We start from the raw sequence: 24,701 nt of genomic DNA, 5'->3' as shown, positions 1-24,701 counted from the left end.
TTTTTTTTTTTAACAGCAAGTCCAGAAGCATTTTACTTCTGCAAAGAAGCTGTAGAGAATCACCTGTTATGTATTTGTATATGACTCAGTCAATAAATGTGATTATTGACTGAGTCATATAGTATTGGTCCATTATCAGATTACTTAAGTGCATAGAAATACATTGGATTTATTGACAAAATATAACTTATTTTGCAATTATCAGATTATTTTCCACATGTAGCACTTGCTATAATCAATTTCTGATCAATACTGAAAATCTGCTAGCTTTAAATATCATTTCAATTAAAATAAAATATAAATATCACAAAAATTATTTTCCAAAGTAAGTAAACTGAAAGACAAAATATGATATATTTCATTTAAATTACTTTAATGAAATTACATGTGAATCAGTAGCTTGTAGCTTATGTTGAGATACAACTATTTTGTGGATAGTCATAATACATTTATATAGGTGTATGTCCTCTGCCATGAAAAAAACTTATAATTTCAGGCTTTACAGTGCCTACATTCACACTGAGGAATATCTCTATTATGTGAAAATTAATCAGTTGCACTTTTACAGAACGTACATATACTAACCACTGAGCTCGAAAGCAGTGGTTTGGGAACTGCACTGCTTTCGAGCTCAGAGCTCTGCAGAGTGTTGTACGAACGGCCCAGGCATCACTGGAGGTGAGCTTCCCTCCCTCCAAGATATCTACACAAGACCCTAGCCACCCGAGCCACAGTCTCTTTACACTACTACCTTCAGGTAGATGGTACTCCAGCATCAGAGCACACACTCAGACTCAGGGACAGTTTTATTCCGCAGGCGATACGGCTGCTTAATAATGACCACTCACACCACTAAAGAACATTTATAATTCCACTCAACATGTAGCACTGCTACAGGGTGTGTAATTACACTACACTATTGCACTCTGCACTTTAACTGACTGCTGAGAACTGCTTTGTTTACACACTGCATTGCATCCAGATTGTCATTATTGCACAAAACAAATATTGCACCTTATACATTTTCTATCTTATTTTATTCTATTCTAATTCTTTAAGTAAATTTCACTGTGTTTAATACATATATAATATGCATATGTATGTATGTGCATATATATACATATATAATATGCATATGTATATATATATATATATATATATATATATATATATGTGTGTGTGTGTGTGTGTGTGTGTGTGTGTGCATCTGAAATCTGAAGATATACACATGTCATTAGAGATCGGGAGCAAGAAGAAAAGTACGTTGACAGAAAACACATGGAACTTTAACAATAACAGGAACACTTTAAAGAACTGCTTTAAAGAGCCAATTTAAAAAAGATCACATATTATAATAAGTAGTTACATTAGCATGGTGCAAGAAAACGATGGCCAGGTGGAAGATGTGTGCCTCAGTAGTCATTTTTTTAAATGTCCACTGCGACCCTGAGCAGAATAAAGCGGTTACTGTATACTGAATAAAAAAATACAGTTAAGAGCTGTATATAAGAAATACATGGCTGTATACATACAATTTCTACCTGAATTTATAACTCGGGTGATTATTGTAAAGTAATAAATAAACAACTGCCAGTAAAGGAAGAGAGCTGGAAGAGAGAGAGAGAGAGAGAGAGAGAGAGAGAGAGAAGCCCTCTGAGTGGCCGCACAAAGCTAAACAGAAAGCCTTAGATGCAGGACGGAAATGACTACAGCTCAGAGGAATGTTACATTTAATTGATTTGAGGATCACATGACGATAAAGACCAGGACAGGCCCAAGATGAAGGGCTCGCCGAGAGCGATCGATGACCCTGCACAGGTCAAAGGTCCTGGGTCTCTAGGCTACTGCAGTCCTTCAGACACACACTAAGCCATGGGGTCAGATGAGAGCTTCCAGCGTGTGTTTGGAAAGACACATGTCAGGCTAACATTTACGTCTGCTAATGAGGGCATGACAGCAGGTTTTGTATATGTGCGTCAGTTCATTCTCCTGATTTTCTTGTTTTATTGTTCGTAGTATATTATTATAATTATCATCAGGGTTCAAGACTCCACTACCAACAACTGTTGAAGATAGGATCAATATCCACCTCGGGCCTGATATTAACCTTTTATACAAATTGGTTCTTACCAGTTAGCAATCACAAACTCAGCTTTTTAATACGTCTACATTTTTTTATTCATACGTCATCAAACTTTATATCTGAATTTCTGATTCAGTCCTACTGGCTGTGCAGGAAACAGAACCTGTCTGCTCTCACACACACAGAGTCCTGTACTGTTTGTTTCTGTATAACAAGCTCTGTGTGTGTGTGTGTGTGTGTGTTCCATAAGCCGGTGGCACGGGTCACTGCGGGTTCTCCGTATCTGTCATCGTCTGTGCCCCCTGTGAGGGAGTGAGGAAGCTCAGCCTGTCTGAACAGATGGAGTGGCTTGTCGTGTCTGGCAGGTTTAACTCCAGGTGAACCTCTTGCTTTCTCTCTCTCTCGCTCTCTCAGTTTCAGTTTTCCTTTTGTTGCACGCTCTTATCGGAAAAACAAACTGATTCATTAGCATTATTGCTAAAAGCATTTACAAGGTGATTAATAATCAATAACAATCCCTTACTACTGTATATATAATAGCAGTAAAGGTTTGTGTACACTTTAATGAATGTACAGTATATTCTGATAGAAAGGATAGCATATTTATGACATTCATGAAGCTGGCTGAACTAAGACACAGTATATGCAACAAATATAATAGTTTTAAAGATGTTTTTGTGCATTATTCCATAATACTGATACTCATACTGATATAATATACATAAATGCTGAGTTACTAATTTACTGTACAAACTTTCACTCACTCACTCACTCACTCACTCACTCATTCATCATGCATATTTTCTCCCCCTTTCTTTTTCAGCTTCACTGCCAAAAAAGATGTCTTAGCAAATGAAAATATTTTGAGTACAGTCATATTTATCTAATATTTCCTATTAACAGATTACAATAAACAAAACACAAGATCATTAAACCTATTTCATTTCATTTTCTACTAATTCCAAGCTTGAAATAGTCCTGTTCTATCATTGGCAGGTAATTTCTTCTCATTTTAAGAAACGAAAGAAATTTATTTCTAGAAAGAAGCAAAAATGGGCTGCTAACAGAACAAGAAAATTTAAAACGAGTAAAAGCATGTAAAACACTTCTTATATTTGATTTATAATAATCTCATAATAAGAAATATTACACAGAGTTGCCCATATTACTATCATGCCAGTTTTTGCAGTGTTCTGTGCTTTAGCTTTACTCACACCCACCAATCCTTTATCACTGAGATAATCATAAGGTATAACTCATCATCCTGTCAGTTAGCTCAAGCTCCTCCTATCTCCTGCAAACCTGCTGAGCTAATATCTAATATCTCTGCTCCCATTCCCATATGATCACTTACTCTCTTGCCTCAGCTGCCGTTCTGCTGAAAGAGACTTCGTCTTGATCCTATTGAGCTATGACCTACTACTCTCTACACACTCTGGTCCTTAATATTTATATCCTACTTGATCTTAGTTTATCCTCTGACAATCTGCCAGCACATAGTCCCTCTCTGCTATTGGTATTACTGGCACAGTTCCTTTCTTCTCACTGAGAGACAATATTGTTCCCCTAACTCAAGGTGTCCCACAGAGACCTGTTCTTGGCCCTCTTCTATTCATAATTTACATGCTACTTCTTGGTCACATTATACGACATCACAGCCTCAATTTTCTCTGCTTTGCTGACATTACACAGATTTATATTAGCGCTCGTTCGGGTCCAGCTATGCCTCCTGCTCATTAAGTGCCTGTGTGTGTGACATAAAGCACAGAGGCTGCTCTGATCTTTCCAAACTTAACGATGATAAAACAGAAATCCCGCTGGTCGGTTCCGAAACTCTAGGAAAGGTGCGCAGATGTGAGTACATTTCATATTTCACTCATTTGGCTGACCTCGTACGTAGTGGATCCAGTTCTCATTCTCGAACCACAAATTAGCTGCCTTGTCAAGACTAGATTTTTTTTTTTCGCTCTTGTCCTGACCATCTCATCCCATGCTCTTTTCAGTGGGCTACCTTCCAAAATTATTGCAAAGTCAGCAAAAACAGACGAACAAAAAAAATAAAGACCCAACATCCTAATATCACCCCTTCTTCATAACCAACATGAGCTTAATATATAATATAAACTGCTCGTTACATTTACATTTAAACCCTTTATGATTTTCCCTCCTAATATCTGACTATGCTACTCTATACCTACTCCCCAGTTCATGATCTTACACCTTTCAGTTATCGTTTACTTTTATTTTTTTATTCATGGTATGTTATTCTTTGTTTCCACATTATCCCATTATGTGTTAGACCTTAGTCGTAAACGATTTTGTCAGCAACCTTGAGAAAGATGCAACATACTGTACATAAAGTCTTTATCACCCAGATGAGGATGGCTTCCCTTTAGAGTCTGCTTCCTCTCAAGGTTTCTTCCTCATGTCTTCTCAGGGAGTTTTTCCTCACCACCGTCGCCTCTGGCTTGCTCATTAGGGATAAATTCCTAAAATAAAAATGTATATCCTGTATTTATATATTTTTGTAAAGCTGCTTTGTGACAATGTCTGTTGTTAAAAGCGCTACACAAATAAAATTGAATTGAAAAAAAAAATTGAATTGAATACTAGGGGTCCAAGCACAAAGAGCTCGGAAACCCAACTGTTTTTATTGTTGTTGTTCTTCTTATTATTCTTCTTCTTCTTATTATTATTATTATTGAAATATGATTTTTCTCCAATAAAACGAATCATGCTGATTAACCTGTAGGTCGTACAGACATGTTCCATGTTGTTTCTGTTTTCGCTGCCAAGCGAACTGCACTGAAACCATGCCACACTGAATTTGGTTACCCTTCTTACCCCAGTACCATCCGAGCCGAACTGGGCCGTAAGCATGAATGTGGCTAAAAGTAGACAAACACAAAGAAGCCATCTAAATCTCCTCAAATTTCTACTTTTAAATTACAAAAGGATTTAAAAGTAGGAATTTGGATTCTAGTTTTGAATTTGGAATGGAGAACAACACGGCTCTGAACAAAAGCACAATAAGGATATTGGCGAGTTCTCACAAAAAACTGTTAAAAGCAGGAAATATAGCCAGTGTGTGGTGGTTACATGCGTTTTGGCACAGGCGAGAGTGTGTGTGTCTGGAGGTCAGGGGTTTGGGAAAAGCTGATGGTGTTCCTGAGATATGCAGTGTTTAACTCGCAATATATAAGTGTGTGTTAGTTTGTTGCTAAGGTGTGTGTTGTATCCCACACTCAGCCCATACGTCTTCTCACGTTCATAACAATAGGCAGTGAGTAAGTGAGGGTGTGTCTCTCTTGCTCTCTCTCTCTCTCTCTCTCTCTCACACACACACACACACACACACACTATTGTGCTCAGATCTGTTTTGTTCTTCAGAATGTCACTCATCCTAGTGAGACAAACAATAGAGTCAGTGAGAGTTTTTAATCTTTAACACTTTCATTTCACTTTCATTTCACATACATGAACCTCACAGGTTAAGGAAACAACAGTAGCTGTCTCTTCACACACACACACACACACACACACACACCACACACACTTGTCCCATAAAGATTGGAGTTATTGCCGGATGTGCCTGGAAAAGAAGCAGGAAGGTGTCAGTCTGTAGATATGAGTGGTCTTAGATAACCACACACACACACACACACACACACACACACACACACACACAAACACACAAACACGCACACACATACACACACACACATACGGATACCCACCCATACAGTTAATTCTGTTTATGTCTACCATCACTTCCTTTTCTCATCACTTTCACAACTGTTTTCTCTCTCTCTCTCTCTCTCTCTCTCTCTCTCTCACTCTCTCTCTCTCTCTCTCTCTTCCTCCCTCCTCCACTTATCATTACGTTTTCTTTTTTTCGTTCACTCTTTTCCTATTAATGATAACCATCTGATGGCAGCAAGATTGGGCACGTTTACAGGAAGTGCTGCTCTCTCTCTCTCTCTGTTTCCACTTCTCTTTTTCTAAAAAGGTGTTAAGATCACTGTCAGCACTGAAATGTTGAGAGGGGAAGGGCTATACACACACACACACACACACACACACACACACACACTGCATACCCCCCAGACTTTGACTAATGGAGCCGCTGAAACATATTAACCATCCTGCTCTTTGTGATCTGGCCAATGTTTAGTCCCATAATGACCCCAGAGATACAAACAAACAAAGAGTATGAGATTTTGAAAAAAGATAGAGGAGAGAAGAGAGTTGTAAAGGGCGAGACCTCAGCTCCCCAGTCCACGGGTTCATACGGAGGTTTCACACCGCGCCTGTGAGGAAAGCAGACCGAGGGTTTTTTTTTTTATAAATTAACACTGCAATAATTAAACATTATTAGAGAGTCTCTTTCCTGGCTTTCATTAGTGTTAAGCCAAACAGAGCCATCATACACTAACACACACACATTCTAGCACTGAGTTTATCGCTGCTATTATCCTTATCACTTTGAGCAATATCTCTGCAACTCCAGCATCAAAAGAATGTCAAGTTTGGCTAATGGCAGCTCTTTCGTAACCCTTATCAGGCCCGGTTAAAGACGGTTTTCCACGCTGATGTCCGAAAGCAAACAGCCGCACAGATGTGAGGACCTGATGAAAGATTTTTCCACGTAAAGGATGGCTCTTCCTCTCGTGAGCTGTCCTTGATCAGTGGTTGCGTTTGTGACTGAGAACACTGTCGGATTTTGATGTTTAGTAACATAAAGTTCACGAAGCTGACACTCAGCAATTCGTCTGCATAACAGTAAAAACACATTTTCACACATCTACAAAATGGCTAAAAGCCTTTTATGGACAAATTTCATACATTTCACATGTGATAAATATGAATGTGAAAAAGTGTATGAAAGTGTATTTCAACGTTACACCCCTCAAATATGACATCATGTGAATAACGTGTTCGCACGTGAAAAAGAATTATTCATGGTGGAAAAAAATCTGAAAAATAAAACCACATTTGAAAAAGGAACACATGAGAATAAATCAATCATAAGAAAAATCGCATTCAAAAAATAAATCTGCATAAATCTGTGAAAAAACAAACATTTGAAAAGAAAAACAGAAACGTATGAGAAAACATATTTGAACTATAAAACCATTTGCACTGCATTTAAAAAGAAAATGTGAGATTAAATGAATCATTCGGAAAAATTGCATTTGAGAAAGAATTCTGCATGTGAAACGTGAAACATGAACACGTGAGCAATCACGAGAAATCGCATATGAAAATAAAAACACATGCATAACATATGAAAAACAGACATGTGAGAATAAATAATGAGAAATCACATTTGTTGCAAAAAGAACATCACATGCACTACATATGAAAAAGTCAATTTCATGGGAAAAATATATGAAATATAACATGAAGTAAAAATATTTCATCATGTGATTATTCACACAGGTGACTTTTCTCCAAGAGACGGCCCTTTTCACACTATTACAACACGACACTCAGCAAGTATTCCTCGTTGAAAAATTGTTCCTTAGGTTTGAACGAGGTTAGAAATTATTCTTCTAAACTTCTCAAAGAATCCTGCGTACGCAACGATCAAACACACATCCCGAACAAAAAAACGACAAATTCACTATGACTGAATCTGCTTGTAATCTCATTCTGCATTCTGAAAACTTCACCACAGTTGTGGCTTGAGTTTGTGTGAGATCATCCTGTCAGATTATATTCTTACAAAATCCTCACAGAATTCCTGGCATGCAAACAGCAAACACATCTCCAAACACACTCGCACTCACACATAAACACACACACCACTATCTGTCAGCCCAGGTGACATTAGAGATTCATTATCAGTGAGCGGGTTGAAGTTTTTGTTTTTAAGGAGTAACAATAGGGCAGTTAAACTGCCCAAGCAAGGCCAAATTTACACACCCACCGTTTACATTTGAGCTCCAAAGCTTTTCCGCCAGGACCTGTTAACATGGCTGCACGTCAGCGAAGCCCTAACTCACTCTGTCAGAGCAGACAAACGAACGAGGCCTTCCGATGTGACAGACATTTTTTTCCATGGCGGCTTTGAGGTTTTTGGATACGAAGAACTCGGATAGGGTCCTGTGAGATAAGAGGACGAAAAAGTTCTCACACTTTTGAAGTGCTTTTAAAAACAGCAACAAAAATGTCACAACACGTAAGCAGGATGTGATTGGTCAGAAGGTGTTGGTTAATTTTCTGTAACAGCACAGCTCTGACTTAACCAGATTTTACTCTAAAAAAATGTTTTCTTTAAGGTGATTTTTGTAAGGAGTCTCCACTGTCAGTGCTTTGTAACACTGACACAGAAAGTGCTATTTTTGTCTAATTAACTTCAAGAGAGGAAAAAAGCGAGGCTAGTGAGATAATGACTGTTTACGCTGTTAAAACCTAAGTGATAACAGGAACGTTCTTGGACGATCCGCAACATTAAACAACATTAAACACATAATATGCTGTTCGTCAATAAATTACAAATTGCTGTGGTGTAAGAGAAATAAAACACTTCAGGACCTGCCGTTAGAGGAAAACATTATGTCAGGCCTATAACTGCACAGCCTGTCATGTTTTATTCATTATTTATCATATCGAGTGGTAAAAGTTAGCTGATCAATCAGAGCCATTGACTGATTGGATTCATGCAAATAGTTTTCACCTTGGAGGTCATATGCATGAATAATCAATGAGATTTAAATAATCAAAAGACAAGGTACAAAAAATCACATCATGAAGATCGCCAACTGAATTAAAGATTTAAAAAGGATGTTGAATCCCAGTATTAATTCTCTCATTGTCTCTCAGTATAGAATAATGCTAAAAGTTCACATACATCACCATACACGTATATCAGACCCAGACCCCCAGAAAAAAGTAGGTCTTAGTCATAGGACAGGAATTAGCCGAGAGTTATATGATCATGCTCGTGCTTGAGCAGAGGATTTAAGGAAAATGACTGCCTTTATACCTCCTCCACAAATATTTATGTTCATCATCCACATTCATCAACGCCTCCTCCATTACAGAATCCACTGTTCCTGTAAGCCTGTGTAATAAATCTATATTCTTGTAAAGTCACATGACCCATGAGCATAGCAATCCTGCACTCGTTTAGTTTATATGCCTTATATCTTGATCTACTCTTCACTGGGGTTTGAGACAAGCAACCTGGGAATGAATGAATGTATGAATGAAGACAAGAAAAGAAACAATATAAGAGGCAGATATGGAGCATGGAAGCTTACAAAAGTATCCACTCATCTTCCATCCTGCTTATTCTACACAGGGCCAGAGCCCAAAGTTAGCTCGTTAAAAGGAATTTAGTTCTTTCAGTAGAAAATGCAAACTTTAGATGCATTTACCTGATTACAGTTCTGACTCATGAATCTGAATCTTCTGTTTTGACTCCATTTTACGCCACGTCTCTTCTCTTCACAACACGGACAGACGGCGATCGGCAAAATACTGAATACAACCAGATGCTTCACCTTTGGCCTAATTTACGTTTGCATATAATCTATATTTTAGAGATTTGAGATTTGTATTTAGGATTCTGTTTTTTCTTAATCTCAAAGCCATAACATGCAAATTTGGACTGTACTGTACATTTTTAAAGGCAAATCTTATCCCTAGTAAGTTTTTTTCATGTATTTTTAATCTGTAAATATTTGTTTTTACCACTACTCTAACACTGCAATTTCCCCCAGGATCTATAAAGTATCTATCTATCTATCTATCTATCTAAAGAAAAAAAAACATTGGAATATATTTTATTGAATACACTACAGAAAAAAGTGTATTTAATGCAATGTGCAATATGGTATTAAAATACTTTTGTCAGTTTTTAACCTCTGTAGAAAGAAAGAAAGAAAGAAAAGGATGTGGACACCTGACCATCACCCCCATATATGGTTCCTCACCAATCTGTTGCCATAAAGTTAGAAGCACACAGTTGTACAGAATGTCTTTGGATGCTGTAGCATTGCATTTTCCCTTCACTGGAACTAAAAGGCTCAGACCTGTTCCAGCATGACAATGCCCCTGTGCACAAAGCGAGCTCCATGAAGACATGGTGTGTGAAGGTCGGAAGAACTCGAGTGTCCTGCACAGAGCCCTGAATCAGAGTTCTGAGTGAGGAATCAGTGCTCAGGATGTTCTTACTGTATTAATTAGATGTGTGGGATTTCCCCCGTGAAGAGGAAAGACAGCAGTCTTCGAACCTTTTATCTTTTATCTCTGTCAGTTTTAACCTGAGGGGAACTTAAATGCAAACATAAACCATATGTGATAATAAGAACTACACACACACACACACACATACACACGTACTTCTGCTTTGGCATGGAATACAGTTTTCTGTTAAATATACAGAACTGCAAAGCTGGCCTCGGGCTGACAGTTATATGAAAATATTTTCTGGGTAAGTCCAAAACATTTCATGAGCTGTAACAATTTGTTTAACACAAACAACGGTATCTGATATGGCAAGCCATTAACTCATTATAAAACACTGAAATGACATGGATAACAGGAAAAAACATCGAGGAAATATTTCAATCTTCAACTTAACTACATTTCTTGGGTAGTTGTAGACGTCCTGTATGTCTTCAGTCACATGACCTCAATACATTTTATGGTTCGCACAAGAGGCGTAGCAGGTAGCTTTTCAACTTCATTCGAAAGTCTTGTTTGAATTCATAAAGCTCAGTAGACATTTGAGTGAACGTTCAGATATGTACACACGCCTAAAGATGGAAAGAGCCCCAAGTAGACAAAACGCCCAAGGGGACATTAAAGAACAAGAATTGTCTAGGAGAATTTTAAAAATTGTCCATATCAACAGATTAACCTGTCAAAGGACCTAAAATTCCTCCTGGTGACCCTGCGTTTAACTAAAGCTCTCTCCTGGTGAAGAGTTAATGGGCAAAATCATTCCAGTGTCTAGATCACAAAGAGATTTGAGGAATGTATAAAGAGAAAGTACAGGGGATTTGGGTGCTGCTTCGGGGGTTGGACGGAGGTCAGAGGTGACTAACTGAACAGAAAAGGAGCTGGTGTGAGGGTGTGTTTGTTAGGAAGACGTGCCACTGTGGAATCTGGCCTGAATGACTGTGGTGATGATTAAAGGATGAACTGTAAGATGTTCAGCAAAAAGTCTACTCTCTTTGTGTGTGTGTGTGTGTGTTGGGGGTGTAAGTAGGTGTGTTTATTCGTGTGTATGATATCCGTGATATTCACATGTTCATACATACTGCGATAAGCATACATACAGATGATAAGCATAAGAAGATAAGAAATTTAATCAACAGAACAGGATTCACTGTGCGATCAGTGTGAATGACTCAGCGATTATTTCCACCTCGACGTAAGCGTGAACAGACATCACTCGGATGAAGAGACAGCCATGATGATGAGGCTTATGTTTAAACGCCATGAGTGATTTTTTTTTTACCTCAGGTGATGACAGAGAGACTGATGTGGATGATGCTGATAATGAAAGTGAGAACTCATTTCTCACGCTAAACTTCTATAAAATTGGGCGGTCATGTTGTTTTATCATAAGTAGATTAGGTTATAAATGTAGAGGATGATACTGCTTATCAGCTGTATGTATGCTTATCACAGTCTGTCTGAACTTGTGCTTGTAAACGAGAAGAGACATGCACAACCTGGTTGCAAAAACGACCCGAGTAGCTTAGCAACCTACTTAGACGCTACTTGGTTGTAATCTGACTGAAGAATGTATCAAGAATTTTATTAGCTACAGTATTATCCACTTATTACTATGGATTAGCACTAAAAGACAAGGAGTGCTATTAGCACTAACACAGTGGTCTAGCGTACATTGACAAACACATATCTCAGACAAACTCTGAGCCTTTATACGAGAGAGAAATTGAAGTCATATGACTCTTTTGACTTACAATGTGGGCAAGTTCAAGACGTAATATTTTATGATTACAACATCAAGGGCATCACTGAAAGCCGACCTGCCATAAACTCATTTGCTAGCTCAAAGTTAACTAGCAAAACATATCCATTATAGGCAACTCCTCAGTAAGAACATGACCTAGCAATTTAGCATTAGCAGGCTAGTTTCTTGATGTAGATTTTAGGCAAGTCAAATAGGTAGGTTTGTTAAACAATATAAATTAGGTATGTTTGCTAACTAGCAAGCTAAGCCTGTTAAATTTGTAGCTAGGTAAGTGATATGATAACTCTATGTAGCTGAGATGAAATGTGCGCTGTGAAGATGGAGCTCCTCGGACCTGTTGTCCCTCCAAATTACCTGGAACCACAACCATCTTCTGTTGGCTTGGAAAGGCGTCTGATTCGATAATATGTGGCAAAAATGTTATGAACACTTTTCTGATTCTGACACTCAACAACACAACACAAGATTTTATAAAACGAATTCTGGCTCGCTATTAAAAATCACACTGTTTCTGCAACCAGGAGGCGTGGCTGAAGTTAGCGTGACGTCTCACTCAAAGGTCTAAAGTCAGTTTAACATTTTCAAACTTTAAAAATTTTTTGGTGATGATTTTCACCATTTTGTCTACTTTCCAGATTTCAGATGCTGCCACACCTGATGCATTTTCCTTGCGCATATTTTATGTGTATTTTTTGGGTTAAAATTTGGATACACCTAGTCACAGGAAAGTTTGCAGGGAAGAAACTCTCAGCCAGCTTCATCAGGGCCCAAGATGTTCCGGAAAAGTGCAGGCTTGTAGACGATGGAGAGAACACACACACACACACACACACACAAGCACGTTTGTGATCAGGAGTGTAAATGATGGGGAAATAGTGGAACTGATTACCAGAAATTCCTTCAAGTCATCCCAGATAATCTCTGCCAGATTTACGTCGGGTGACTGTTGGAGGCTAATCTGAAGCGACTTCACGGTTTGCTAGAGAGGTGCCGATATTGCTGGCGAGAAAATCCTAGCAGGCCGAGAGCAAAATAAACGCGAATTCTACCTGTCAGACTGGGCAGCTCCATGCTAACAGCATAAATGCTAATCTGCACATCCTACCCTGTGCTTTTACTGACCAGACACCACAAGCTCTTCTTTTCTCTTCATTCACAAAACCACAGAAACAAATGTGTCTTTTGCATCATGTCATTTCCCCTTTCCTGAAATGGGTGAAATTAATGAACTCTGACCACTGCTTTAACTGAAAAAACAGAAAAGCATTGTTTTCAGGTGTCTCTTGTATCACTATGGTCAAAAAAACCAATAAATGCTACAGCTAAACTGTAAATATTGGTGCCTCTGTAACTGTGTATTTGTGTGTAAATATAAAATGATTTATTGACATGATACGACAAGATAAAATGATATAATCTATAAATCTAATATGATTCCTAGACAATAAGATCAGAATCAGAATGTTCTGTGTCCAAACCTTTGACTTATACTACTGTGTGAAAGTTTTGGCACCATACCTTTTCTATATACCTTTTGCCTGATTTCTGCATTAGTGTATGTTTTTAAAAAAATGAATAAATTACAACCATTACTTTTTTCAAAGAAAGAATCTATGGTGTTAAAGAAAGTAATTATTACATAATTATTATGGAAACATCATGGAGGCTGTTTGAGACCTGCAGAGACAGAAGGAAGAGTGTCAAAGATCTTGGATCAACATACCAGCTGATTTCTTGTTAAAACTTGGTCATCACACCTCATAATGACTTAATAATAATAATAATAATAATAATAATAATAATAATATTACCATTTGTTGTTTTACTATTTAGTGTTTGCTCAGAGTTTTTATATGAAATTTTCTCTCCAATATTTCCGAAAGCATCTTGACATTACAAGTATACAAATGTATATGGGTCTGTAAATATATACAGTATGTGTGTGTATGTATATAAACACTGCAGAATTTCTCTGTGAGAGTTAATTATTTAACACATGCTGCTTTTTAGAGTAGCTCAGTGGCACACACTGCATACCAGAGCATGCAGCCTGGACTGACTTCCGATCGTGTGTATTATTGATGTGCTCGCCTGTACGCCTCCATTGTCTCGCAGCATGCTGTCACTGAGGCTTCTGGATTTGCTTTTGTCTTTTCTCTAAATATGATTGTTTTATCCAAACTGGCCCAATTGCTTAACCATCCATGACACAGCTCCACCCGCTAGTTGGAGAAACATGGGACACACTCCCGCACTTCATTCATTTTATTGTCAAAGTCTTCACTGTACATTTTACAGCAATTCTTATACATTGCTTTGCACTGAATCATTAATCTGTAACATAATTGAATCTTAATAAATTACACAGGCCAAAAAGAGACAGCAAAGTGGAGCAAAAATAACATTTATTGCTACTGTAATGGGCACAAATGCAAAGCAGTGAAGCCATTGTAGCATTGTACAGAGTATGTTTCACAACACATCACAAGAGTGTTTGTGTGTAACTCTAGAGCAAGTGTGTGTAATAAACGTGTCCCAACACAAGTGTTAATTTAAAAAAAGTTACTAGTAGAATTCAACATTTAAAAAAATGTCTTTTGGAACAGTTAAATAAAAGAAACTGTTATCATAACCTACATTCTGCAGTAGCTAGCTAACAGTTAATTGGCTAATTAGCATTTGGTTTGGGATTAGCAACACTCAGCTCAGCCATATGATTTGAATCTTTCATCTATTTAAACCACCCTAATGCTCGCAGCTCTAACACATGCCTGCAGTGCATTATGGGAATACAGAGAGTGTCTCAATCACCTTGACTACACCAAGTAACACCAAACCACGAATAATCACTTTTGAAAACAGGGCTTTCTGGTGTTGTATATTGCATGAAATAGTAACGATTATAGTGAGAACTCTGACTAAACATGAATTAGTCATCATGTATGACAGGTTTAAGTTTCCTGCGGTATAAAAACTTGATTTAAATGGCTTACCGTATTTACGCATCTGTCTGTCAGACTTAGAGCCACTGGCAAAAGATAGACGAAACCGGAGAGGAAAATAGGCACACACACACACACACACACAACCGGACACACTCCCGGACCAAGTAGCTCGGTTTCCCACTCCCCCTCACTTTCACACAGGAAGTTCTGTCTTAACTAGGGTCATGGAGACTGGACTCTTCGGGGAGTGATCCAGTCCCCAGCCCACCCCACCCCCCACCTTTATTCCCATATCTCCCAGTTTGCAGAACGAGAAACTGGAAGGCTTTACCCAATGGCACATCCCAGTCTCTCATAACCTACTGCCCTGGGGTGAACAGGTCAAATATAAGGTCAGGATATTATGTAATTCACTATGAGCACATGGCAAAGTATTTGGCTACTCACTAAACATGACTTGAACTTCGGACAGGATGCAGTGAGTATCGCTGGGAGTCTTTATTCTCACAAACTCACAGGCACCATATTGATATGGTGAAGAGGCTTGTTTGAAAATAAAACTCTTACCCTTGCTGTTGTCCATGTAAGCGAGGAGCGCCAGCTAAACACAGCCTGTAGACTTCTAAATAATTAAACGACTGATATTCAGGGGTTTTCACAATGCAGTAATCCAGGACAAGCAGATTTCTTTTAGCTTTTTATACACAGTTGTGCTGTGGACAAGTAAGAAAGAAAATAAACCCTAGTGCCTTCTGCTAAAGTTTTTATTTGGTATGTAGCTCTGATTAAATGGTCTTTCACACACTTCGATGCTGTAAGTACATTTCCTGGAAATCAATTAGCAGTAAGGCCTATGTCATTGTCATTTTGGACATTTGATGTACAAAGTGGGAAAAACATGGACACCTCTGTGTTCATCTTTTGTTAGCAACAAGCTAACAGCTAACTGTGATGAGTGATGTATATTTTCCTCCTCAAGACAGCAAGCTGTATAAGTCAGTGTAATAGACTTAACAAGCAAATATGTCTGTATGTTGATTGCTCTAAAGCAATTACTTGTATGAACAGTCTACAGCCATGTTGATTTGACGTCACTTGCTGAACTCGGAGGAGCACACAGCTGAGGAGACCTTCCTGAGTTCCTGAGTAGGAATCTTGAGTTTGCCCAGTGGTGTGTTTTCTTTGTTTTTTCCTGGTCAGAGGTCAGAAATCATTATAGTTGAGTCTAGTCGAATGCAGCAAAAGTAAGCAATAGCACTTCGTCATACTGTCACGTAGTTTCACTGTTTAAATGAGATTCAGTGCCAAAAGCATGCTTTTATCTACTAGGAAAAACAACAACAGGCAAATAAAATTTTAAAGCAGTGTGAATCCAGCTCTGTAACCTTACTGCCAATAGTTTTGCCACAAATTATACTTAAACACAAATACATCAGTTGCTTTTGTAGCTTTCTCATTTATAACCACTACTTGGCTCCCGAAAACTGGCCCAGTTTTGCAGTTGTCTCACTAGCTAGTGTCCTATAGACAAGTACGACAGTACATTTTGACATCTTGTCTATTAAAAAAAAAAAAATCACATGTCCTCAGCTCATGGTAACGTCATGAGACGTGATTAATGCCAACTCAATTTTTTTTTGGAGATAATCTTAGACTCTGTACATGTTCCTATAAATTGATAATAATGTTATAAATTGATAACAGATTGAGTTTTTGTTACATTTTTCAAAAAAATTTCAGGAGTGATGCTCTTTAAAATTTATCAGCCTGTTCAGTTGTGTTAACTTTTGCCCATCTCTCCAAGAAAATGGCTTTGTTACAGTTTGTAATTTTTAATATTTTCTAAAGCTGTTTTCTATGTACCCATCTGGACAGAGAGGCAGAGGATCTTTGTGAGTTTGGGTTCCAGCCCTTTTGGAGAAATGCACCAGAAATGCACTTCTTGTCCACATGGAGGCACCGTGGACCCGACTCTAGTGATGACCTCACTCCTGAGCCCTAACAATAAGAGATGCCTCGAGTCATATATATCCATATAAAACCTGTAGCTCATTAGTGGGAATCACATCACGCGCATATGCACGTTTGGGACACTGGATTTAGCACAGGAGGCTGGAATGAAACACCTCCATGCGCTTGTTAAAGCATCCAAACAGGCCAGTCTTTCACAAAACCTGCATTAAAACTGCTTCTCAGGCACGCCGCAGTGGCCATAAATCAAACCGCTTGCGCTGGATTGGTTTCAAAGACAATTCGCCCCGCCCCTTTTGGTGGGCGGGGTCTGCACGTCGAAGAAAAGTGGGCGCTTGTGGCGGTTGGACAGAATGCAACTAGGCAGAGCGGCTCGCTCACACCGGGCGCAGTAAGGAGGCGCGAGACAGACGCTTAAACACCGCGTCTGCCTTCGAATAAGACACGAGACAAGACACACACACGCACACACACACGCATACACACACGCACACCGGCAGCAGAGGTAAGAAACTCCTTCTTCTAGAATTTGGGCACGGTTTGGGTCTTGTCATGCTATTTGTTCCTTTTGGGAGAGCGCGTGGAGTGATTTATTTACTGAAGCACTGTGACTGTGTGTGTAAATGGTTTTGGCTTGGAATGTGTAAAAGACTGAAGCTTGTATAAAGAGCTTTACCTGACAGTTAAGTGAAGGACTCACACAGTCTCAGCTAGCTCAGATAAGAGCCAGATAAGCCAAGCATGCCTTCAGCTCAGTCAGCTGCAGATCATTAGGTTTTAGGGAGAATTGTTCTCTTCATATCCCTGATCCGTTTGCATGAACTCCATCATTTCCACAACTGCGCGTTTATTGTACAAATCTATAAATAACTCTCTCTCTCTCTCTCTCTCTCTCTCTCTCTCTCTCTCTCTCTCTTACAGTTTGTTGTTTTAAAGAACACAATGCCAGCCGTGATGAAAAACTCCGACCTGGAGTTCGACTCCTTCCAGCCGTGTTTCTACCCGGATGAGGATGATTTTTACTTGTGCGGCCCGGGAGAAGACATCTGGAAAAAATTCGAGCTGCTGCCCACCCCGCCGCTGTCCCCGAGCCGCGCGGCGCTCGCGAGCACTGATGCGGGGGTCGAGTGCGCGTCTCCGGGTGGGTTTGGACTCAGCGATCCGCTGGACTGGGCTTCCGAGCTGCTGCTTCTACCGCCGCAGGACACCGAGGACGAAGCGTGGCGCGCGCCGGAGAGCGACCTGTTCGGCGCGTGTGCACTCGACGACCCGGTCATCCTGCAGGATTGCATGTGGAGTGGCTTCTCGGCGCGCGAGAAACTCGAGCGCGCCGTCAATGAGAAGCTCGGCCGGACCGTTTCCTCGGTATCCGCCGCCGCCGCTTCCGCTTCTGGATCTTCCGGACTTAAAAGCAGCGCTACGAAGGCGCCCGAGACGAACCGGGCTGCGACTGAGTGCGTGGACCCCGCTGTGGTTTTCCCCTTCCCGGTGAACAAAAGGAACGGAGGGCAGAGCGCGAGCCAGACGAGGAGCGCATCCTTGGCTCACGTGGACAGGCGCGCGGACGACACCCCGAGCGACTCCGGTAAGCACTAATAATAATAATAATAATAATAATAATAATAATAATAATACACTCTGGTGTTACCAGGACAGGGGTTAACACTGATAACATGGTCACACACACTGTATTTTTACGCACCATATAAAGACTGGTCAGTTACTTTATTACTGCATTGTCTAAAAAAAACATTTTAATCACAGACACCTTAAACATTTGGTTTGATTTTTAAATCAGTGTTAAATAATGTCCCTTTCTAGATTTATCTCTAAAATTGTAAATAAAGGTTTTTCGCACTATGTTGCGTTATGAGCCAGTTTACAAGTGTTATTGGGTTAATTTGGAGAGATCACATGACATGTCGGATTACTGCTCACTGGGGTCACTGGGTGCTGCTGCTCGTGCTGCCGGTGGGCGCGTTATGTCAGAGCTCCGGGTCTATCCACATGCCCGCTAGGTGGCACTAATGAAAAAACCCGGACTAGAATAGGCTTGAAAACAAACAGTACAGCTCCTTTTGTGTGGAGATGTGATGTTTAAACTGGAGATTGTTTTTGCTATTTTCATCACAAATCAGTAGAGTGAAATCAGTCTGATGTACAAAATAATGTCCCACCTCGCATCTTAAAGGATTCTACACTTCTCCCTTCTGAGGAACCCTCAAAGGTTCTACTGTAGGGTTCCTGCAACAAGGGGGTTCCCCCTTTTAGAGAAGGTTCTGAGTAGAACCCTTTGAGAAAGACCCCTTTTGTTTGTGAAAGTTCTGGGTTGAAATAATCTGAGAGCTTGGTTAAGCTTCTGTAGGAGCGTGCGAGGCTCTGTTTTGTGGAGAATGTGGTCCGTTTAAGAAAATTCACATTCCCCTGATACAATAAGGCACTTCCTGTCCAGACGAAGCCGTTGTTTCGTATGCAAATCCAGATCGGCCGTCTCACGTGAGTGTGAGTGTGAGACCTGGCACAGAGTTCCAGCGTGTGGTCTGCATAAAGGTGGTGTAGTGTGTGTGTGTGTGTGTGTGTGTGTGTAAAGAGTGAGAGAGAGAGAAAGAGAGAAAGCGAGAGTACCACTGTGGGCTCGACTTGGCAGGCACAGAGACTTGCCGAAGGCTGCAGAATAATAATAATGGGGGAAAAACACCAGCCGTCTCTCTTTACGGCTTTGAACGAGTGTGATCTTCCTTCAGCTGTCCGTCTGGAACAGCTCCAAGTCACGTGTCTCAGGGTTTGGCCAAAGCCCGCGAATAATCACTGCTCGCGATTACAACACTCCTGCACTCGCACTGTGTAGGCCTCTTTTTCAGCATTCTCTCCCCGCCCCGATCCAAAATAAAACATAGCCTCTGGCAGAAGCGAAGAAAAAAACGAAGGAAAGAAAAAGATCTTCTTTACTTTTCCATAAAGCCGCCTGGTCCCGCCACACACAGACGGGTTCCTGCTGAGCACGTTTGAAGTGTGAGACCATGAGATTCCAGTTAATGGCAAACACACTTCATGAGTGGCTTAGCTGATAATCACCTCCATTATCTCATAAATGCGGCCCGGAGGGTGTTGCGTCTTCTTCGTGTTCTGCCTCCGCACCTGGACTGGCCGTTACAGTCTCTCAGCTAAATGAGTACTGAACAAAGCTCAACACCCACACACACACACACACACACACACACGAAACTTCTTATCAAAGTTAAAGTCTGTCAAAGGGCATATTAAAAAGATACAAGTAGCATCAAAGGCCCGACATGTTACCTGTTTGAGCAAACCATTTATTTGCTCTCTCTCTCTCTCTCTCTCTCTCTCTCACACACACACACACACACACACATAGAGAAATGAACAAACACACCTTCTTACACACATACTTATTAAATATGAAATATTATGAAAAACTTTCTCCTTTTTTTAGTCTCACTAGAAACGCACTTTTGGCTTATGAGAGATGTTAACATGTATCCTTTCTGTGCTTTCTTACAGACGACAACGATGACGTGGATGACGAAGACGAAGATGACGAGGAAGACGAAGAGGAAGAAGAAGAGGAGGAGATCGATGTAGTCACAGTTGAGAAGCGGCGATCCACTGCTAGCAAGAACTTCAACTCTCAGGCCTCATCATCAGCGAACCGGCTAAATCCAGGCGCGAGCCGGGCCCCCCAGGAGCTCATCTTAAAAAGGACAGCGGCTGCCTCCATCCACCAGCAGCAGCACAACTACGCGGCGCCTTCGCCGTACTCTGACGACTCGGACCTTCCCTCTGCTCCCCCAAGCAAAAAACACAGATCCGATAGCAGCGGTAGCTCCAGCACAAACTCCCAGCGTAGTGCTAAAACAAACACGTGCTTGCCGATCTCGCTGAACGGGACACAGCGGCTCAGGAAAAGCGGCTCAGGCTCTGACTCAGAGGACAACGAGCGCCGCCGCAACCACAACATCCTGGAGCGGCAACGACGCAACGACCTGCGCTCCAGCTTCCTGACACTGCGCGATCAGCTGCCCGAGCTAGCTAAAAACGACAAGGCAGCCAAGGTGCTGATCCTGAAGAAGGCTGCAGAGTATGTGGGTTCACTCGAGGCCCAGGAGCTTCGGCTTCGTCAGGAAAAGGACAAGCTCCAGGCAAGACGGCAGCAGCTCCTCCGCCGCCTGGAGCAAGCCAGGACTCGCTAGCCTGCTACATGCTAACCTTTAGCACTCACGGCTGTAGGCTAATTGGCTGCACAGCCCCCCCAAAAAAAACGAACTTACGGACACTCACTGCCGCCACTTTCTTTGCACATTTTTTGGACGTCTAGAATGTTTCAGGTTTACTTTTGTCATTCCAGTCACATCAAGGAAAAGTACAAGGATGGTCCCTTTCTCCATCCTAATTTCTTATTGTTTGTCTTTTTAATGGGTTTTCTGTGTCAGAATTGACCGACAAACCCCCTTCCTCCCTCAGACTTTCGTAGAACTGCCATTCAGGAATGTGGAAGTTGACGAGGAGCACGCAATACAACACACACCCACTTTGCCTTCACTTTGCAAATGACACGAAAAAGCAAATTAACTTTAAAAAAAAAAAAAAAAAAGATCGGACATGATTCAGGAGTCGGTTCACTGGGACTCGACTCTCTCACACCTCTCTTTCTGGTGCTTTTTACTCCAGATATACCTCTGAGCACCTTGATGTCAGTTAAGCAAAACACTATCAGTCTGCCTTGTTTTTTTGTACACGGAACTGTCTTTGGGTTTTTCTAAGAAAATAACTAGACTGGAAGTTTATATACCTTTATTAAGTACTGTATGACCTCGATTTACGAGGAACTTTGTAATATAATGTTGTTTTTTTCAGTTTCATATTACCGTTCTTTGTTCATCACACAATACTTACTAATTTGTACACCTACGATTTAGTGTGCTTCTGATACATACTAAAAATTGATACTTATATTTTCGTATGAAAATGAGTTGAGTAGATATCACTATCTTGTTTTATCTCTTTGCTCTTTACGTTCATTCTTTTTTTTGTACAGAAATCTCTCTATCTACATTTACCTTGCTCCCTTTTTTTCCTCCCTTGTTTGTTTATATATTTGTACCTATCGGGTTCATAGAACTGGGTCTATGGGAATGTTTTTTTTTTCGCTATCTCTTTTTCTAAGCATACATTTTAGTGCTGCAACTCATAGCACTTTGAAATACCTCATTTTGAAAAATAAATAGGCTTTGAAAACATGCTGTTTCTGACTTGAGAGAGTTCTCAATACACACACTGTCCAACACGTCACACCTCCAGTACTCCCTGAGGAGAGTTTAAGGGGTTAATATACACCATACACACCATCTAGGTCAGTGGAAAAAAAAAGAACTAAAAAATGAGTCTGATTCAATTTGAGAGTCTAATGAGTCTCTCTCCCAAATGATTCTCTCTCAGCTCGCTTGAAATTAGCTCATATTTCACGTTGGAATTTCATACAAAATGATTTCTCAAGAGGATACACGCTTATAGGGTTCACTGTTCCACTGTTCACGTTCAAGTATTCACATCATGGACAATATCTAGTGTGTGATGAAGAAAACACTCTTTTTCGCCAAAATTTTTTAACATTACTATACATAGGCTAATATTCCCTTTTTGTAGCTATCTGACTATTATTTACTATTCCTCTCCTCCTGTTCGAGTTGACCAGGCTCCTTCTAAAAGGAGGAGAGTGTGTCCTTCTTTATGCTCTCTCTCTCTCTCTCTCTCTCTTTCATCACACACACACAAAACACAAAGTGGTTGTAAAAGTATAGGGCACGCACAGATGCACTTCTAGGAACGCGCACACACAAAACACATACGCACGCTCTCTCACCAAGAGGCGACATTGAAGCGTGCTCTGCGCATACACACACACACTCACACACACACAAAACGCCGCTCCTTACCTCATTGTTCAGAGGGTCGCCATGGAAACTGGAGCAGCTGCAGCGTGGCGCACTTGGAGCGAGAGCGCATTTTATTCTGCGTGTGTATATGCGTGAGCGTGTGTGTGTGTTCTGTCCTTTTCTGTCCTTTGTGCCCAGGCTGTCGTGACTGGGGTGTCTAATATCGGGGAGAAAGTTTGTGACTCTGGGCCACATGGCGTGAAAGTGTGCTCTAACAGGGGAAAGAATAACCAAAATAAAGAACGTGAAGGAAGAGAGTCGAAATGGAGAAAAATAAATAAGGAGAGAGAAAAAGAGAGTGAGAAAATAAACTCCTCTGGGAGTCTGCAGACTATGGAATGATTACATAACAGTCTGAGATTTCTCTCTCTCTCTCTCTCTCTCTCTCTCTCTCTCTCTCTGTGTGTATGCGTGTGTGTGTGTGTGATCTGAAGTAACCATGGGAGACCCCACTGTACCATCTGGCCAATGGCTTATCTCGCTTGGTTATGGAGAAAAATGAAAAGATGAAGAGACAGAGACCAAGACAATAACACCAGCACGACTAAAGCAATAGAGCTGCATAGAGAGACAGAGGCCAGATATGAAACCATACACACACACACACACGCAGACACACACACGCAGACACACACACGCAGACACACACACGCAGACACACACACGCAGAGGCAGAACTGGGATTTATTAGTAATGAGGACAGAGTGCAGACACAGGCAGCCAGGATAACATACAAATACTCACATGGTACTGCTGGTTCTCTCTTACACACACACACACACACACACACACACACACACACACACTGTCTCTCTCCTTCTTTTCCTCTCTCTGTGAAACATATGGCTGTTTTTTAATCACTGATTAACACACATTAACTTCAGAATGGGTGTTCTTCTTCACTATATTAATAAGGTTAATAATGACAACTGTCACTGTGTGTATGTGTGTGTGTGTGTGTGTGTGTGTGTGTTTGACTTTCAACGTGTGTTAACCTTTGACTATCGAGCTATACACAACCAGTTGGTTAAAATCTTTCTGTAATTCATTAGCGATATGACTGGTTCAGTGTGGTTTAGGGGATGCAATCACAAAAAGGTTCTTCAAATATGTTACAAATATTTTGTAACCTATTACTGAACTCTCGTTGGTGGCCTCAATTTTAAAAAGCAAACAAACCCGGTGGAAATCAATCAGAGGAAAGTATTTCTGCGCTCTTCTGATAAATGACTGCGGGCTAAGAGCGATACACTTTACAAGTCTGTTTAATGAATATTCTAGCAGTTTCTCACTCACAAATAATAAATAAATAATCCTACTTGTTGTAGTGTTACATGTCATTTAACAGCATCCTCGTTTAAAATGCAAAGTAGTAAGCAGATACAGGGACGTACCAAGATCCGTAAGACTGGGTCACACCAACACGATCGATTCAATCCTGAAAAAAATGACATGAAAATCTACAAAAAGTGCTTTAGGAAGATGGGTGCAGTACCAGCAGCTGTATGAAAACCTCACAGCTTCAGGATGGACAGCATATTCACCGATGGATAGAAAAAAGGAGAGCTATACTGCACTTTTTCACCAACAAAGTGTTGAGGCTGGTGTGTATTCTCAAACAGTTCTAGGCTTTTCCACTCCAAAAACAGCAGTTCACTTTCAGCACCAAAATACTGCTGTTCTTATAACGCTTAACGCTAACAACTAATCATTCCTGGACAGGTGCGTCACGCAAGATTTCACAACGATCTGTCATATTAATGATAAGGAAGCTAACAGGGAAGCCA

General features: G+C 40.5%; 1 protein-coding gene across 1 annotated transcript; it reads left to right on the top strand.

Moving 5' to 3' along the window:
- Positions 1-17,289: 17,289 nt before the first annotated feature.
- mycn (MYCN proto-oncogene, bHLH transcription factor) lies at positions 17,290-22,218 on the top strand. Its single transcript, XM_026917361.3, has 3 exons — positions 17,290-17,462; positions 17,879-18,542; positions 20,483-22,218. The coding sequence occupies exons 2-3, from the start codon at positions 17,900-17,902 to the stop codon at positions 21,169-21,171; spliced, it is 1,332 nt and encodes a 443-aa protein (XP_026773162.1). The 5' UTR covers positions 17,290-17,462; positions 17,879-17,899; the 3' UTR covers positions 21,172-22,218.
- The last annotated feature ends 2,483 nt before the right edge of the window (positions 22,219-24,701 follow it).

The sequence above is a fragment of the Pangasianodon hypophthalmus genome, chromosome 30 (assembly GCF_027358585.1).
Source record: "Pangasianodon hypophthalmus isolate fPanHyp1 chromosome 30, fPanHyp1.pri, whole genome shotgun sequence".
NCBI lineage: Eukaryota > Metazoa > Chordata > Actinopteri > Siluriformes > Pangasiidae > Pangasianodon > Pangasianodon hypophthalmus.
This window is presented reverse-complemented; position numbering and strand designations above follow the sequence as displayed.

What these genes read in the sequence shown, in the direction of transcription:
- mycn (XM_026917361.3), top strand. Translation starts at nt 17,900, where the DNA reads ATGCCAGCCGTGATGAAAAACTCCGACCTGGAGTTCGACTCCTTCCAG. An exon ending in CGACACCCCGAGCGACTCCG is followed by an intron (nt 18,543 to 20,482) that starts GTAAGCACTAAT and finishes GCTTTCTTACAG; the next exon opens with ACGACAACGATGACGTGGAT.